Genomic DNA, 16,752 nt, shown 5'->3' on the forward strand with positions numbered 1-16,752 from the left:
TGAGTTCAAATCCGGCCTCAGACACTTGACACTTACTAGCTGTGTGACCCTGGGCAAGTCACTTAACCCCAATTGCCTCACTAAAAAAACCAAAAAACCAAACTAAAACAAATAAAAAACAATCAAACAAACAAAAGTGCTTGGCACATAGTACTATATAAATGTTTGTTGTTGTTGCTGGCTGAGTGATCAGAGACAAGTTATTTAACCTTAGAAACTCTCGGGTATTTCTCTAAGTTTATCTATCAAGTTTATAGGCTTATGAATTTAGAGCTGAAAGGGACCTTTCAGGTCAGGAAACTGAGGCCCTGAGAGGTTGACTTGCCCAAGGTCATACTGTGTTTGAGGGAGGATTCAAACTCAGGTCTTCCTGACTTAAGTTTTAGATGGGTAGCCTTCAATACTGGGTGTAGGGGGTTCCAACTTGGGATATTGACAACAACAAAACGGTAAAGTCAGTGGACTCAAACATAACAGTTCAGTGAATACAACAAAGGCCTGGACTCTGACTTGGCCACTGAGTTAATTTAAACATGTTATTTCACCTTTTGGAAGTATCTGGAGATATTTCCTCATCTGTACAATCAGTTGGACTCGATTATTATTAACTTCCAAGTTCCCTCCCAGCAATCAAATGGCCACATCTTGACTTTCCACAGAGATTTCAGACACCAAAAAAGTACCAGGAGTCGGTGTCATATAAACCACTCTCCTTCCCCAGCCCTATCCCTGAAACACCTCCTTGTGAGCTCATTCTGAATCAGCACCAGAGGAGTGTTCATAAGAGGCCTACTTATCTCCCCAAAAGTAAGAAGGAAATTCCTTTGCAGCCGCTGAGCCAAAGAGAACAAAACAGCCCAATCTCCTTAATTGAATAATACTGGATTTATTAACTATTATTCTGAGTTAATCTTCTTTCTACAAAACAGCCTCTTCTTCCAGAAGGGTATGGATGAGTCACTTAGCCCCACAGACTGATCAATACCTAGAACCACTTTGGGACACCAAGCCCCAGGGATTTGGGATTAGTTTACAATGAAAACAGTGTCATTTGGTTTGGGGGAAGCTGCCTGCCTACACTGGACCAGACAGGTTAGGAATGATGCCCTAAAGGACAAAGGATCAGGGAGATGGTCTAGCTCCACTCTAGAAACCTTGGGCCTGCAGAGAGGAGAGATTCTGGATACCAAACTGTGGTGACCTTGACAATTTCCAAGGATGGCTGTGCTGTAGCAAAAAGTTATAGGGAAAGCAAGCCAGCCATACATGTTATACAAGTAAGACACACGAGTCCGCCCCACACACAGTTATGTGCACACAGGAAGGACTCGCTGTGGTTTTTGAGAAATATCACTTTCATCAAGCAATTTCTTGGCAACTCTGAGAGACTAGCAGGCACCCTTGTTTACCCAGTCAACCAAGGCTGAGGTGACATTTGACCCAAAAGCTACATGTCCACTACACTGGGAAAGACTGGGTCAGCTCTTGGGACAGTGCATTTGCCCAAGCTTAGTTGTGTTTCAACAATGAGAGAAAAAAAATTGTATTCTTGCACTGGATATGTAAATTAAACAGTCAAAAAGGGAGCAATTTAGCAAGCAAGTAGCAGAAGGAAGCAGTTTGCAGTTGAGCTGTGTAGTTCTCCCACCCCCTCAGACCATTTTGAGATAGAACCAGGGTCCAAAAAGAAGCTGGCAAAATTGGGGGGGGGGAGACTGGAGAGGAGTTGGAGACCTCGACTTTAGAGGAAGAAATTGAATGGGAATTCTCCAAGTTGAAACACTCCAGAAATTAAAGCTAATGTGCTAGAAGTTCTAGAAAGGGGTAGTTTTTTTGCAGTAGGAGGGTGAGAACAATCACAGAGAAGAGAATGTCACACACAATGTTCATGATATCTGGTCAAAGGTTCTGTGTCCCAAGGCCCCTTGCCCCCATCCCCAAATAGATTAGTTCGAGGGACTTCTTTGAGCCCTCATTTCACCACAACAAAATGTCTTCAAGTAGCTGGATGACACCCCCCGCCCTTCCCTAAGAATAGAAAAAAAGGATCCATAAGCATTAAGACATTCAGGGGGTGAGGGATTAAAAAACCATCCATGGAATGGATCATCAAGACTTTAGTTCAAATCCTTGCTGTCATTTACCACCTATGTAACCTTGAGCAAGTTACTTTATTTCTTTGGGTCTCAGTTTCCTCAGATGTAAAATGGGGGAGGTTGGACTAAATGACTCTAAGGTCCCTTCCAGCTCTGGCTCCATGGTCTATGATCAATCCTTCCAAATCTTTAATTAGACTGAATCCTTGAGGCCAAGCTGAGGAAGGGAACATGTCGGCCACTAGGGGGCATCAGAGATCAGATGCTGAGTGGGGCCAGGTAGGGCAGGATAAGGTTAGGCACTACCATCTTGGAGATAGTATACTGTGGTTGGGCTGGCTCCTGGGGACAGAGCAAATGGTATTTGGGGTGTGGGAAGCCTGCCTTCTGGAAAGTGGATCCTGCTCTCTGCCTCCAAGGGCTACTGGTGCACAAGGGGGCGGGGGGAGTGTGGAGAAGGATTCCAGAAGAGACACAGGGATCAATACAGAAGAGATGCCTCCTCCATCCCTTTCTTTCCGGTGGTTCAGGGTGAGAGATCAAAACCTCCTTTCCCTCCTCAAGGTAATTCTCCTTGGTAAACAGTTTTCCCCCCAGAAACTCTTCACTCTCCACAGGAGCACAGATTTCTAAAAATCCCAACCCAAGGGTGGAGGTTGTATTCCCAAATCTGTACTCAGAAAAAGACCTTGCCACCCCCACCCACCCCCACCCACCCACAAACCTTTCTCATCAGCCTTGTAGCAAAAGTTCCATCAGCAAAGTCTCTCTCACGGGGTCCTAGTGCCGGCATTTAAGCACAGGCATACTAGTCTAGGCTAACAAAAAGAGAGGGCGAAGACTGAGGGAGGAGAGAAGAGGGAGGAGGAAAGAGGAGGGGAGAGGAGAGAAAGAACCTTTTAACCACCTCTTGGTAGTTGCTTCTGACTCACTAATCTGTCGGTAATGGGGCTGAAATTGGACCACGTCCCACGGGGGTGGGGATGAGGTGGGGGTCAGAATGGCATAACCAGTAGGTTCCCTGGTGGGGTTCAACTTCTAGCATCCGTCATCGCTCTGCCCTCCATCTACAGCCCAGCTAGAAGCTGCAGACTTTTTAGCAGCTTCCTTCCAGCTCTTGCGGGAGTTTGATGTAATTTAAACGGGGACCTGCAGTTAGTGTGGGCTCCCAGCTTCACTGCTTCTTAGTTTAACATCACAAACACTTCAGTCAATTATCTCCCTCACCGAGTTTCTATTTAGAGAGACATTGTCAAGGTTCTTAAACCTCAAATCAAGCCTGCTGCTTTCTGCTAGATGTACCAAGCTTCCAAATGGAAGTTATTGGAAAGTAAAGGGGGAAATTAAGCAAAGCCTTGCAACCCCAAATCTAAAGCACAAACCTATGCGAACACCTTCTGTGCAGATGGTGAGAGAGGGGAAGTTTGGGGCTAACAAGTTGGGGGGAGCACTAAGGAAACATTTCCCCTTTAAGCATCTTAGAAATAAGTGGAAATCGTGAAGTGAAAAATCTAGGGAAATAGGAGTATAAAAGGCATGTTAATTTATAAACCTTTGGATGCCATTACCTCAGAAATTTAATTCAGATCCAATGGAAACTGAAAGAGGTTTGGTTGTTTTCCCCTGATGGCTGTTCAGTAGCTAGGATGTGGATGTTGGGGGCGGGGGAGGGTTAGAACAAGAAAAGTTTGGAAGAGTACTTGGGGTGGTCTGGTAGTATGACCGGTAGACCCCCAGAGAAGTCAGACCCCCAGGCAGAGGTGATGGCAGCTAGGACTAGTGTGCCCAACACTCCCTAGGAGATAGGACACCAGACTTGGAGTCAGGAAGACCTCTGATACTTATTAGCTATCTGCCCCTAAACAAGCCTCTCAACATCTGGATCTGGGTCTGGGTTTCCTCCTCTGTAAAATGAGGGGATTGGAGTGGATGGCCCTTAAGGTCCCTACCAATTCTAAACCTATATTCCTGTGGTATAGGAGACATGAGAGGACAATAGCAAAGATTCCTGACCAGGTTTTTTCATTCCTGGTGAACTGCTTTTAGGGGGAAAATACCCTTTCATAGTCACTAAAGACATAGAGTTTTCTCCCTCCACACACCTCCGCCTACTCATAGAAAGTGACAGAATTCAGGAAGGAGCTTTTTTGTCCCTGTGGTCTCCGAACCCCCCTTTTGTTCTCCCCTTGCCCTGGGACTGGAGCACCATCCCTATTGGTGCAAGGAAAGGACTGTCATAGACCTACCTGGATCAAGCTGGCAATCACCTGGGGCAGATGGCTGCCAGCATTCTGAGAAAGCATTCTCCCATACCTCAAGATGCTATGGCTGCAGCACAGAGAATGTGCTGGCATGCCTACCGTTTGCACAAATGAACGCTAAAGGTTAAGGAAGCAGGAAGGTGTAATCTAAAACAGCAATGGATCAGGGAATAAAGAAAGAGCTATCAGCTTGAATTCTGGCCCCGACACTACCTGCATGACCTTGGGAGACTCACTTCATTTCTTCTGGGTCCCAGTTTTCTCATTTATGAAATGAACAGACTGGAGCAAATGAGTTCTAAGATATTTTTCAGATTTAACAATCTATGATTCTAGGTCTCACTACAGGCCAAGACCCTCAAAGCTATTACACCTTTGGGTTCATCTAGACCCTGGGCCCTGAGTCTGTTGGGCCCCAGTTTTTCTTCACCTTGTTTTTAGTGCAAGGGGAAGAGAATGAAAGGGGAAAGCTGGGTCATTGAATGGAGGTGGAAAATCTAAACGAAAAATGGAAAGGAGGGCAGAGACGAGGATTGGAGTGGGGGGACCAACGGGGCATGGGGGAAAGGGAAAGGGAGTGGTGCAAGCCCCTCAGAGGGACTGTTCAGAGACCATGGCTACTCTGGCGGATGCCTGGGGTGGAGAAGCAGATCTGGGAGCTACAGGTAACTTGGATGGCCCTGTATGAAGGACAACTCTGGCCCTTTCACAGGTGGGAGGGTCAAGAGGGAAAAGGAACCGGGTTGTTGCATGGATCCAGCACAGGAGAATTTGGGTTTGGGGAACCTTGGTGAAGCGCCCTGGGGCCTCTTCACCGCTGGGCTTGCAAGACCACCGCTTCTGCCTCGGTGCCCCCCTGCCAAGGGGTCTGCTGGTCAGGCAGGGTGAGGGGCAGCGAGTCGAGCTCCTGCTCCTGCTCCAGCCCGCCGTCGGAGCCTTGCGCCTCCCCCACTAAGCTGGGGATGTCCGGCGCAGTAGAACGACGGCGCAGACCCAGGCGGCCTCTCCCAGGGGCGCCCTCAGGGTGGGGGGTGAGCCCACCGGGAGCCTTGATTAGGGCCAGAGCCTTGCCTTCGAGCAGCTCCTGCGAGCGCCACCTCCCGGTGCCCGAGGCCGGAGGGGAATTTGGCCGGGGAAGCTGAGCTGCCGCCCTGACCCGCGCAGCCTCCTCCTCGGTCACCGAGCCCAGCGCCAAGCTCATGCTGCGGCCAAATTCGGGCCGCTCGTTGCCCAGCGATCTCTGCCGGCCCGAACCCTTGCCCCCGGGACCTGTTTCACCCCCGTGGCCGCCCGCCGCCCGGGCGAAGCGGGCCAGAAGGGGCCGCGGAAGGCGGCGGGGGCTAGGCCGGCGACGCTCCGGGCTTGGGGCGGCACTGGGCCGGCCCGGGGGACTGTCCGAGGTAGAGCCCCTGGCGCGGGCGGCCGCCGCAGCCGCAGCTCGGCCCCAGGGCCCCGTGAGCGCTTGGACGCAAGGCCCGTGGCCGCGGGCGGCCGCGAGCTGCAGCGCCGTGAGGCCCGCGCGGTTAGTGCGGTCGAGGCGCAAGCCCAGGCGGCGGAAAGAGCGCACCAGGAATTCGAGCACGGCGCCGTGGCCGCACGCGGCGGCCCACATCACTGGGCTGTTGCCCGCCGAGTCGGCCGCCTCGGGGTCGCCGCTGAACTGCACCAGCAGCTGCACGGCGTCCAGGTGGCCCCGCTCGCAGGCCAGGCTCAGCGCCGTGCGGCCCCTCTCGTCTCGCAGGTTCACGGCCGCGCCCTGTTCCAGCAGCAACCGCACGAAACGGGATCTGAGCGTGGGGTCCGGCAGCCCCACCGCCACCATGAGCGGCGTGCGCCCCTGCTCAGCCCGGCAATCGATGATGCTGCGGTCCAGGGCGTCCAGGACGAAACGCGCCAGGTGCACCTTGCCAGCTTGCATCGCCTCCAAAAAAGTACGAGTGCCCGCCCGAGGGCACAGATCCTTTGGCTTCAACATCCCCTTGGTCCCTTCAGCTGCGCTCGGCCTTGGCGCCTGGGGAGGCGAGCTCCGCTGCCCGGGAACTACCCCTGGGTCTCACTTAGAAATGTCCAAGGTGCCTCTGGGCCTCGGGCCTGCGGCTGGGGCTCCACGCGTGGGTGGCCCTGGCCCAGAGCTGTTGCTCCTGCGTTTTGGGCTTGGCGCCCAGGTGTCCGAAGGACTCCAGCTGCAGGTCCTGGGTTTCCCACGAAGCTGAAGCCCTTCTCTGGAGTCCCTGCCGATTGCTGTTCTGCTTGTGGAGGTCCCTTGCCCCTCGCTGTGCTCCGACTCCTTGTCTACGCTCTTTACTTCTCTGGCTCCTGGACTTCACGCGTGGATATTTTTGCTCCACGCTGCTCTCTGGAGCCAGTACCTAGCTGTCCACTAGACAGTAACCACAGGTCCCGGGCTTCTGAGTCTGGGCTTCCCCGCTACTCTTTCTGCCCCCAGTTGTTCCCTAATCCCATACCTGGGGGCCCTCTCGCAGCTCTTCAGGTGATCGAGTCTAGCTTTTCAGCCTCCCAGCCTTCCCTGCCGAAACAACAGTGGAGGCGATGGGATCTCTTCCAGAGCTGGTGGGGAGCGCTGCTCCTTAGGCTGCTGCCGCTGCCGCTGCTCTTCCTCCCACTCGGGGGGGTGGAGGTGGGGGTGGGAGTGGGGGTGGAGAGGGAAGCCTCACTGGGGCGCCAGTTACTTGGGGGATTAATTGGCTCAAGAGCAGTCGAAGCCACCCCGCTGGGAGTCCGGGTTTTATAGCCTCGGGGGTCGGGATAGCGTCGGACTCTCCATGGTAATGTCTCCTTTGGAACTCGAGGAGGGCTCCGGGACAGGGGAGCGGCGCCCAGCGCCCCACTGGGGGATCAGAGCGAAGAATCGACTCCTCCTCCTCCCTCTCCGCTGGGGCTGAGGCGGCGGCTGTGGAACTGGGGGCGGGGGGCGGGTGCAGCTCGTAGGGGGCCACTGGCACTGAGCAGCTCCAATCCTAGCTCCCAGAGTCCCAGCCCCTCTGCCTGCACTGCAGGGCGCCTGAGTCCCACCCCCTCACGCTCCTCGCCTGCCCCCTCCAAGGGCCTGGTGGGGATGGGTGGGTGCAGCTCAGACACCCTCAAGCGGCGGGATCAAGTCTCCAGACTGGGGGAGGGGGAAAGAGAGCGCCCCAAGCTACGCCCTGTACTGAGAAAACGAGAAGAACGATCCGTCGTTCAGCAACTGAGTCACCAGAGGGGAAGAGTCATTTCCCTGGGAGCGGGTCAGTTTGTGACAGGTCAGAGTTGGCACTGAAAAGAGCTGAGAACCTTGGGGCGGCTGGTGGAAGGGCCGGGGGAGGGTGTAGTTGGGGGGCGGGGGGAAGATGTCACGTTTTGTGCGACTGGGGAGCGCTCCACTGGAAGTCGTCGACTTACATCTTCACAAATCCTATATACTCACAGGCTCCCCGATACACGCAAACACACATACACACACAGTGGTTTTCTCTGCCGCACGCTGAGACGCGCGCGTGTGTACACACACATTCTCACACACACACTCACACACACACACTCATACATACACACACACACACACACACACACACACACGGCATTGAGGCTGAATTCTACATCCTCCAACACCTTCAGCCTGAACACCCCCAGGCCGTCCCCCGCACAGACTCTCTGCAGGCTGCAGGAGGAGACAGAAGATGCCTCCTCTTTCCCTGATCACATTAGCTGCTCCGAGTTCCTTACGAGCTCCCAGAGCCTTGCATTTTAGTCTCTGCTTTTCGCACTTCGTTGAAAGAGGGCCACGAAGGGGACGGGAGCAGAGCAGAAGCCACAGGTGACTCAATCAAGAGAAATGCATCCAGAACTCGCAGTTTCCCTCCCCCTCCCACACCATTCTCCGGACTGGATGGAGAAGCAGCCCTTTTCCAAGCTCCAGTGCCGCCTTCAAGCCTCCTCCCTCTCCCGAACCCCAGCCTTGGTCTGGGGGAGGCAGGGAGAAGTCGTGAAGGACTGCTTCCTTCTATAAAGACCACTAACTTTTCACCTTCCTCTGAACCCAGACCTTCTTCCAGTCCACACTTACCCTCTCACCCAGGAAAACTGGAAAAGGGAAAGTGTAAAACCCATTGATCCCACTCGCACACAAGGTTGCATCCAGGAATTCAAGAAGACTTCTTAGTCAGCAGAAGAATGGGGAGCCAGCCTCTCCTTGTAAACCATAACTTCTACCTTCTCCCCACTAGTAACCTGGACTCTTTTTTTTTAAGCGAAGCAATGAGGGTTAAGTGACTTGCCCAGGGTCACACAGCTAGTAAGTGCCAAGTGTCTGAGGCCAGATTTGAAATCAGGTCCTCCTGAATCCAGGGCCAGTGCTTTATCCACGGCGCCATCTAGCTGCCCGTAACCTGGACTCTAGTCAATAAATCCGCTTGCTCTGAGAAGTCAGCTTTTGTCTTATTGTGCCCGGTCTGGGCCCCCTTGATGCCTCCCCATGATACTTCTGACCCGCCCCTTGTATAGCACCCCCGCCCCCTTTCCATTTCCTTTTTTTGTATAGTCTTCTCCCATTAGAATGTAAACTCTTGGAGAGCAGGGACTGCCGTGCTTGCATGTAGCATTTGTATTCCCAGCCCTAAGCACAGTGCCCAGCACATAGTTATCACTGCATGAATTCTCTCTCTGACTCTGGCTCTTTCTGTTTCTGTCTCTGGTTGTCTCTCTCCCCTCCTCCCCATGCTGTGAGGGGAAGAAAGGGGATAAAAAAAAAAAAGACTTTATACAATACTTAACGCTGTATCGGCATTGTAGAAGATACAAATTCTCAAAAAAGATTTACTTCCCCAAAGTACTGTGGATTCAAACATGACTACTTAGTCCATGGTTCCTGACTCCTGGGAGATTATAGTCTAGGAGGATACTGTGAGAGGCTAAGTGGCAAAGTGGGGGCTGGAGTCAGGAAGACCTAACCTCAGACACTGGGCAGCCTCAGACATTCACTAGCTGTGTGACCCTGGGCAAGTCACTTAACCCTGCTTGCCTCAATTTCCTCATCTGTAAAATGAGTTGGAGAAGAAAATGACAAACCACTCCAGTATCATTGCCAAGAAAACCCCCAAAAGGTGTCTCGAAGGCTCAGACACGACTGAAATGACTGGACAACCACACAAATAAGTATAGAGATAGAGAGAGGCAATGGACAGGTCCTTACCTACCCTCAAGGAACTTATTGTTTAGGTGGACAAGACATATAAAGGGACCAAAGTGACTAACAATCCAAGTGTCAGAGGATCAGATAATAGGTGTGTAAGGGAAAAGAGAAATAATGTTGGGGACAGGTGATGGGGAGAGTCTTTCAACTTCTTTTGAAGTTGAAATCTGAACTGTGTAGGACCTTAAAGGATAGATGGAATTTTGTGGAAAGAACATTGGCTCAGGAAACAGAAGACTGGGGTTCAAGTCCTACCTCTGGCAACCACCTGTGTGACATTTGATAAGTCATAACCTCATTGGCCTCAGTTTCCTCATCCGTAAATGACAGGGTTGGACTAGATGGTCTCTCTGTTCCCTTTCACCATTATGACCCTATGAAAGCTTCCCAGGCAAGCAGAGTGGACTGAGAAAAGGTGATAAAACCCAAGGCATCTTTTTGCTGCTATTCAGTTATGTCTGACTCTTCATGACCCCATGGACCATACTGTCCCTGGGATTTTCTTGGCAATGACACTGGAGTGGTCTGCCATTTCCTTCTCCAATGGATTAAGGCAAACAGAGGGTAAGTGGCTTTCCCAGGGTAACAGCTAGTATGTGAGGCCAGATTTGAACTCAAGTCTTCCTGACTCCAGGCCCAGCACAATATCCACTGAACCATCTAGGAGAACAATTTTATTATTAGACTTAGGAGAACAATATTATTATTATTAGACTGTGGCTGGCATGTCAGGGAGGTAAGGAGGAATGAAGGTTCCCCCCCCCACATACACACACCATAACCATTTCAGGGATGAGAAACTGCTTTTGAGTGGATAGAGAAAACAAGGAGTAGAATATGGAAAAGCTTCTGTTCATAAAATGGTTTGGACTTAGGAAGGTGTGGGATGAAATGGGAGCTCAAAAGATATTATTTGTCTGTTTCCCATTTTTCACATAGAATAGCAGTACTTCAACCACCAAAGATTCGGAAGTCCCAGGACACAAAGAAATGTTCCCCAGCCCTTCTATTTGTCAGAAGGTAAAACACCCACATGCATTCACATTCATCTGATCCAATTCAGTTTGATAAACATTTATGAAGCACTTATTCTGAACAGAAAACTATGTCCAGGATACAAAGATGAAGTCAGGACTAATCCCTGCCTTGAAAGAATTTACATTCATACGGAGAGAAAAAACAGACTGAACGTGTTATGGCTAATGTGGAAATATGACTTGTGTGACTTCATATAATGAGTATCATATTTCTTGCCTTCTCAATGAGAGGAGGAAGGGGGAAGGGAGGGAGAGAAATTGGAACAGAAAATAAGAATAAAAAGATATATTGTCCCAAAACCCCATATGTAACATGTTAAATGACTATCACATAATTTAAATGACAAGTACAGAGAAGAGGGCCAAAATACCACAAGAAAGGGGCAGCTAGGTGGTGCAGTGGATAAAGCACCAGCCTTGGATTCAGGAGGACCTGAGTTCAAATCCAACCTCAGACATTTGACACTTATTAGCTGTGGGACCCTGAGCAAGTCACTTAATTCTCATTGCACCAAAAACCAAACAAACAAACAAACAAAAACAGCAACAAGAAATTTGGGACGGAAGATCACTTCAAAATGAGGGTATCAAATGTGGGATTGGAACCTGTGTTGGGCCTTTAAGGTTCAATCTCTGCAACCTTAGACAAGTCACTCAACCTTCCTGTGCCTCAGTTTCCTCCTTTGTAAAATGCAGGGGTTGGGTTGGATGGCCTCTGAGGTCCTTTTCATCTCTAGATCTATGATCCTAAGGAGAGAAGGGAGTTCGATAGGTGATGGATGGCAGGGAAAGGTCTTTTTCGGGGGTGGGGAGGGAGAAGCACAAGGAGAGTGAGAGACACCTGAAAGGTCAGCGTGAGAATTTGATCATTCCATTGTTGGAACACTGAGCATGTGAATGGGAATAGTGAGAAAAAATTCTGGAAAAGTAGCCTGGAGCCAGATTTGGGGGGCTTCCTATGGCAGACTAAGATGTTTATACTTTATTTGGGAAGAAAACAGGGGAATCATTTTAGACTTTTGAGCAATTATGCACATGTTCTCAGAGTCCAGTTTTCTCTATTTCCCCCCAGAGTTTCATCTGGGCTATGCTAACTCAGCTTCCTCCCCACCCCTAACAGTCTTTAGAGCACAGTATGGGCTGGCTGAGATAAGGTACTTTCCAATTCTGAGAGCCTATGATCTGGTGATGCATTAATTAACTTTCAGACCACAGTGTCCCATAACAGTCAAAGCCTCTACCATAACTACTAGGAATAGCATCCTGGGAATAGACCCAGGGCCTATGGTATGTGACTGGCTTAGCCTGGTAGGATAAAAGGTTTGTCTATATGCCAGAGGTTTCCTTATTCATCATGTATTTCCTAGCACAGCAACAGAGGCAGTGTTTCTGGGGACCAGGGGTTAGCTCTGTTGGCAAATCCCAAGTACGTGGCTCTGAGAGATCTCTACAGTGAGCTCTGACAGGAAACAAGACCACCCCTCATTCCTTTCCTCATCTACACCCAAGGAGGGAGCTAAAGTTTCTGGGTCCAGTTCCTGACTATCCATCCATCCATCTTTTCTCTTCCTTCTACCTCATTACCTTTCCCCACCTTTGTAAAAGAATCCAATGCATCCTGAGTCTGAGCAGTGCAATCAAGTCAGGCCACACAAGGGACCTTAAAGGCTTAGCCCAATCTCAATTTAGAGAATGGGAAACTGAAACATAAAGAATTCCCTTAAGGTCACAAAGATAATAAGAGAAAGTGTATCTTTGGTCAGAACTGGAGGAAACATGTATTTGATTCTCAGTATGGATGGCAAAGAAGGGAGAAAAAGAATGTGTCCAATAGACTGGACCCGAGCTTCAAGGTCAGCTTTGGTCACCTCTGTTTAACGGCCTATAGATTTAGAGCAGGGGGGGGTCATCTAGCCCAGCCTCCTCATTTGATATATGGGGAAACTGAGACCCAGAGAGTTGCCTAACATCATCCATATAGTGAGAGATACACTGGGTCCTTGGGCAGCTTTGGCCTCCTCTGTCATAGATGTACAGATTTAGAGGAGAAAAAGATCTTAGAGATCATCCAGGATACGCTCCTTCCCCTGCCCCCCAAACCAGAGCCCAGAGAATGAAAGTCATTTTCCCACAGCACAAATATAGTCAATGGCAAGTTGGAATTTGAATCCAAAGCCGGCTTTCCCTTACACCATACCTGTCACTGAGCCCTTGGTACCCCCTCCTTCCTGATCCATGAGAGACCTCTTAATGTTCTCATTACCCTGGAGAAGAGGAGACTCCTAAGATCTTACCCTGCGGTTTGACCAAAGGAACTAGAATGCCTCTTTTGTTAAGAGGGGCCCAATTCTACCCACCCCTCTGGCAGTGCTGCCATCCAGAAAGGCCAAGCCGATCACATCGGAGCCGGCTGCTCTGGCTTCTCTGTGGGTACATTCTGAACCAAGAAGAAATAGCAGAGCTGAAAAAAGCTGAGACTTTAGCACAAAGCAGAGGAGAAGCACAAACAGCCGGAATTAGAAGCTGTCGCTTAAGGGAGAAGAAGGCTGACAAGGAGACAGAGCCTCGGGAGAAGCACCTCCCCCTCCCCCTCCTTCTCTCACTCCCTCCCAACTCCCGCACCGCCTGCCCCCCACCTCTTGGTTCCCCTAGCCCTTCTCCCCAGGCAGGGCTGAAAGAGAAGGGCTTCTTAGAGCAGAGCAGCCCGTCTGTCTGTCTGCAGATGCTGGCCTACCCCACCCCCCCCCACTTCTTTCCTCATCTGTCACCCAGCCCCCTCAGCCTGTCATGCTGTACTAGCTAGGAGGGTCAGGCCTGGGCCTTCATGGCAGGTGGATGGGAGATCTACAGAGCAACTTCGGGGCGGGGGGGGGGGGGGAGCGGAGGTGGAGTCAGCAGGGGCCACTTTGATTTCTTAATCAGCAACGAGACCAGGGAGAGGGAGTGAGGAGCTTTCTTTTGCTTCAAAGGGGGGGAAAATGAGGCATGGAGCAGGGGAGGAAACAGGCGTTCTCTGGTTTTTCCAATCAATAAACAAGAAATGAAACTTAAGGGTCCTGAACCCCATTACATATCCCACCACCTCCGGGTTTCGGCTGGCCCTGGGGGAGGGCCCCCCCCCAATCCCTTCCTCTGGACCTTTCCCTGTAAACAAAGAGTAAGTATGCTAAGTGGTGCAAACAGGTGGAATGAGCAGATAGAGTATTTGACCATTAGCACTTTTTTCTGGAGAATAAGGGAGGTCAAAAGAGATCTGCTTCCCCTCAGCCCCCATGGAAGCTGCCTAATGGACTGATCTGCCTTATAGAGATGCTAACCCCCACTGCAAAAGGGGCCGCTTAAGGCACTGCCAGGGACTGGGCTAAATAAACCAGGCTACCTCAGAGAGGAAAGAATAAGGCAGCCTTCCCTCTCCCTCTGCTTCCTCTACCCACCCCCCCCTTTCCCCAACCTCTTCTCTTTAGACAGCTTGAGTCACCAGCCAGAAACTGGGAGATGCTCTGATTCAACTCCATCCGGGCCCCTCAGACTCTGAGCCAGCCCCACGTGCCCAGGTCCCTGAGGGAATTCCTCCGGTGTCCTGCTCCCCGACCCCCGGGCACCAGGAGATAGAATTGGAGGCTTCCAGCTGTGTATGGAGGCTGGCTTCAAGAAAGAATGCTGGGGCAGCTAGATGGTGCAGTGGTAAAGCACTGGCCCTGGATTCATGAGGACCTGAGTTCAAATCCAGCCTTAGACACTTGACACTTACTAGCTGTGTGACCTTGGGCAAGTCACTTAACCCCAATTGCCTCACCAAAAAGAAAAAAAGAAAAAAAAAGACCTCAGAGGACATCTAGTCCAAGCCCTACTCTCTATCTCTTTCCCGTTAAAGTTGAGGAAACACAAAGGTCCAATCCATTAAGTGACTTACCCATGGTTACATAGGTAAATGACAGAGGCAGGATTTGAACCCAGGTCCAGTGATTCTGAATCCAGTGCTCTTTCTACCACTAAAGATGCCTATTAACTATAGCAATGATTCCTGTTTTTGTTTGGTTTTTGTGGGGCAATGAAGATTAAGTGACTTGCCCAGGGTCACACAGCTAGTAAAGTGTCGAGTGTCTGAGGCTGGATTTGAACTCAGGTCCTCTTGAATCCAGGGCCAGTGCTTTATCCACTTTGCCGCCTAGCTGCCCCCAGAAATGATTCCTCAAGCATGGATTATAGGGACCAGTATCCACTGACCCAAGTTAATCAGTCAATAAATAGTAAGTACTTACTGTGTGCCAGTAAGTAATAGTAAGTGCTTACTGTGTGCTTCCTGGGGGTACAAAGAAAGGCAAAAGACACTCCCTGCTCTCAAGGAGCTCACAGTCTAATGCATCCCATTTCCTAAAAGCACACAGCTAACTCACTGATGAGAGGGAGACAAGATACAAACAGTAATGTACAGAGAAGATACATACGGGATAAATTAGAGATAGCCAACAGTGTGAAGGCACTGGATTCAAGGGGGGAATTTAGCTGGGACTTAAAGGAATACAGAGAAGCCAGAAGTCAGAGGAGGAAGAGAATTCCAGGCAGGAGAGACAACGCTTAAAGGTTGGGGTGGAGAAATGCCCTGTTAGGAGTTTTGTTGGAGGAACAAGAAGGAGGCCAGTGTCACTGAGTGGAGGACTATGGATAGGTGAAGTCAGGTTGGCAGGACCCCTGAGACCAAGGCTCCCAGGAGATGCTCCTTGTTTGTGTACTTTCCTGTGCCCCAGGTGTTGCCAGCTGATGGCATCCTGTGTAACTGGAAGCCAACAAAACAACTGTTTCCCGGCATTCCCCACACTTGGGATAAGCCCTCCCCAACCAGGACAAGAGGACTCAGAATAGCACAGGAAGGACTGGCCTTACGTAAAGGTAGAGTGAGTGACTGCCCACAGCAGCCATCGTGGTATGATTTGAGGGGTGGAGATCACTGAGATTCTCACCATTACATCACTCCTTTACTGGTTGGACAATACATCTGCCAGGATTCCAATCTGATGGCAATGGATGTAGAGTCCAAAGAGCTGAGTTCAAATCTCAGCTCTGCTTGGTGTGACCTTGGGCAAGTCACTCTCTGGTCCTTGGTTTCAAATAAGAGGTTGCCATGATTAAGGAGGATCAGTGATGAAAGAATGCTACCCATCGGGGCAGCTAGGTGGCGCAGTGGATAGAGCACCAGCCCTGGAGTCAGGAGTACCTGAGTTCAAATCTGGCCTCAGACACTTAACACTTACTAGCTGTGTGACCCTGGGCAAGTCACTTAACCCCAATTGCCTCACCAAAAATAAAAAAGAATGCTACCTATCTCCTGACATGGTCCAGTGCAGAATAAGACACAGTTTTAGACACTGTCAATATAAGAATTTTGTTTTGCTTAGCTACGTTTGTTACAAAGGTTTTGTTTTTCCTTTTATTTTTTCCCTAGTAGGGAAAGGGGAGGTGGGAGAGAGAGGGGAAAATGCCTAGTAATTGAATTTTTTAAAAAAGTCATTAATAGGGGGCAGCTAGGTGGTGCAGTGGATAAAGCACTGGCCTTGGATTCAGGAGGATCTGAGTTCAAATCCAGCCCCAGACACTTGACACTTACTGTGTGAACCTGGGCAAGTCACTTAACCCTCATTGCCCCATCCCCCCAAAAAAGTCATTAATAAAAAACCAAGAGGTTTGACTTACTGATTTCTAAGGTTCCTTTCAGGTCTTTTGACCCTATGATTAACCTATGACCCCAAGGGAGAATAAGATCCTCAGGGAAGTGGCTAGGAAAATGATAATTAGAATAGATAAGAGAGAAAGGTAAATTATGATAGGGAAGGGGCATAGAAATACCAGAAAAATTGCATCAATTTTCTAATTGTTTCTTGGATATCTTTCTTGGGGAACACGGATGAAGGATTGGTCTGGTAATTGGGATAAATAGGGTAGAAAGATAAATTATGAAGGGAAGGGGTATGGAAATACTAGAAAGATTGCACCCATTTTGTTCTTGGACATGTCCCCCTTCTTGGGGGACAGGGAGGAAGGATTGGTTTCACACATGGATAAAACAAGTGACTGCCCACAGCAACCATCATGCTATGATTTGAGGGGTAAAAATAGCCAAGATTCTCACCATTAACATCACCCCTTTATTGGCTGAGACAAGGCATGGACAG

General features: G+C 50.0%; 1 protein-coding gene across 1 annotated transcript; it reads right to left on the minus strand.

The window, feature by feature from the left end:
* Window positions 1–885: 885 nt before the first annotated feature.
* On the minus strand, window positions 886–6,479 carry ANKRD63 (ankyrin repeat domain 63). The gene has a single exon (XM_043989904.1). The coding sequence runs from the start codon at window positions 6,330–6,332 to the stop codon at window positions 5,169–5,171; it is 1,164 nt and encodes a 387-aa protein (XP_043845839.1). The 5' UTR covers window positions 6,333–6,479; the 3' UTR covers window positions 886–5,168.
* Window positions 6,480–16,752: the final 10,273 nt, after the last annotated feature.

Source organism: Dromiciops gliroides, chromosome 2, assembly GCF_019393635.1.
Source record: "Dromiciops gliroides isolate mDroGli1 chromosome 2, mDroGli1.pri, whole genome shotgun sequence".
Classification (NCBI taxonomy): domain Eukaryota; kingdom Metazoa; phylum Chordata; class Mammalia; order Microbiotheria; family Microbiotheriidae; genus Dromiciops; species Dromiciops gliroides.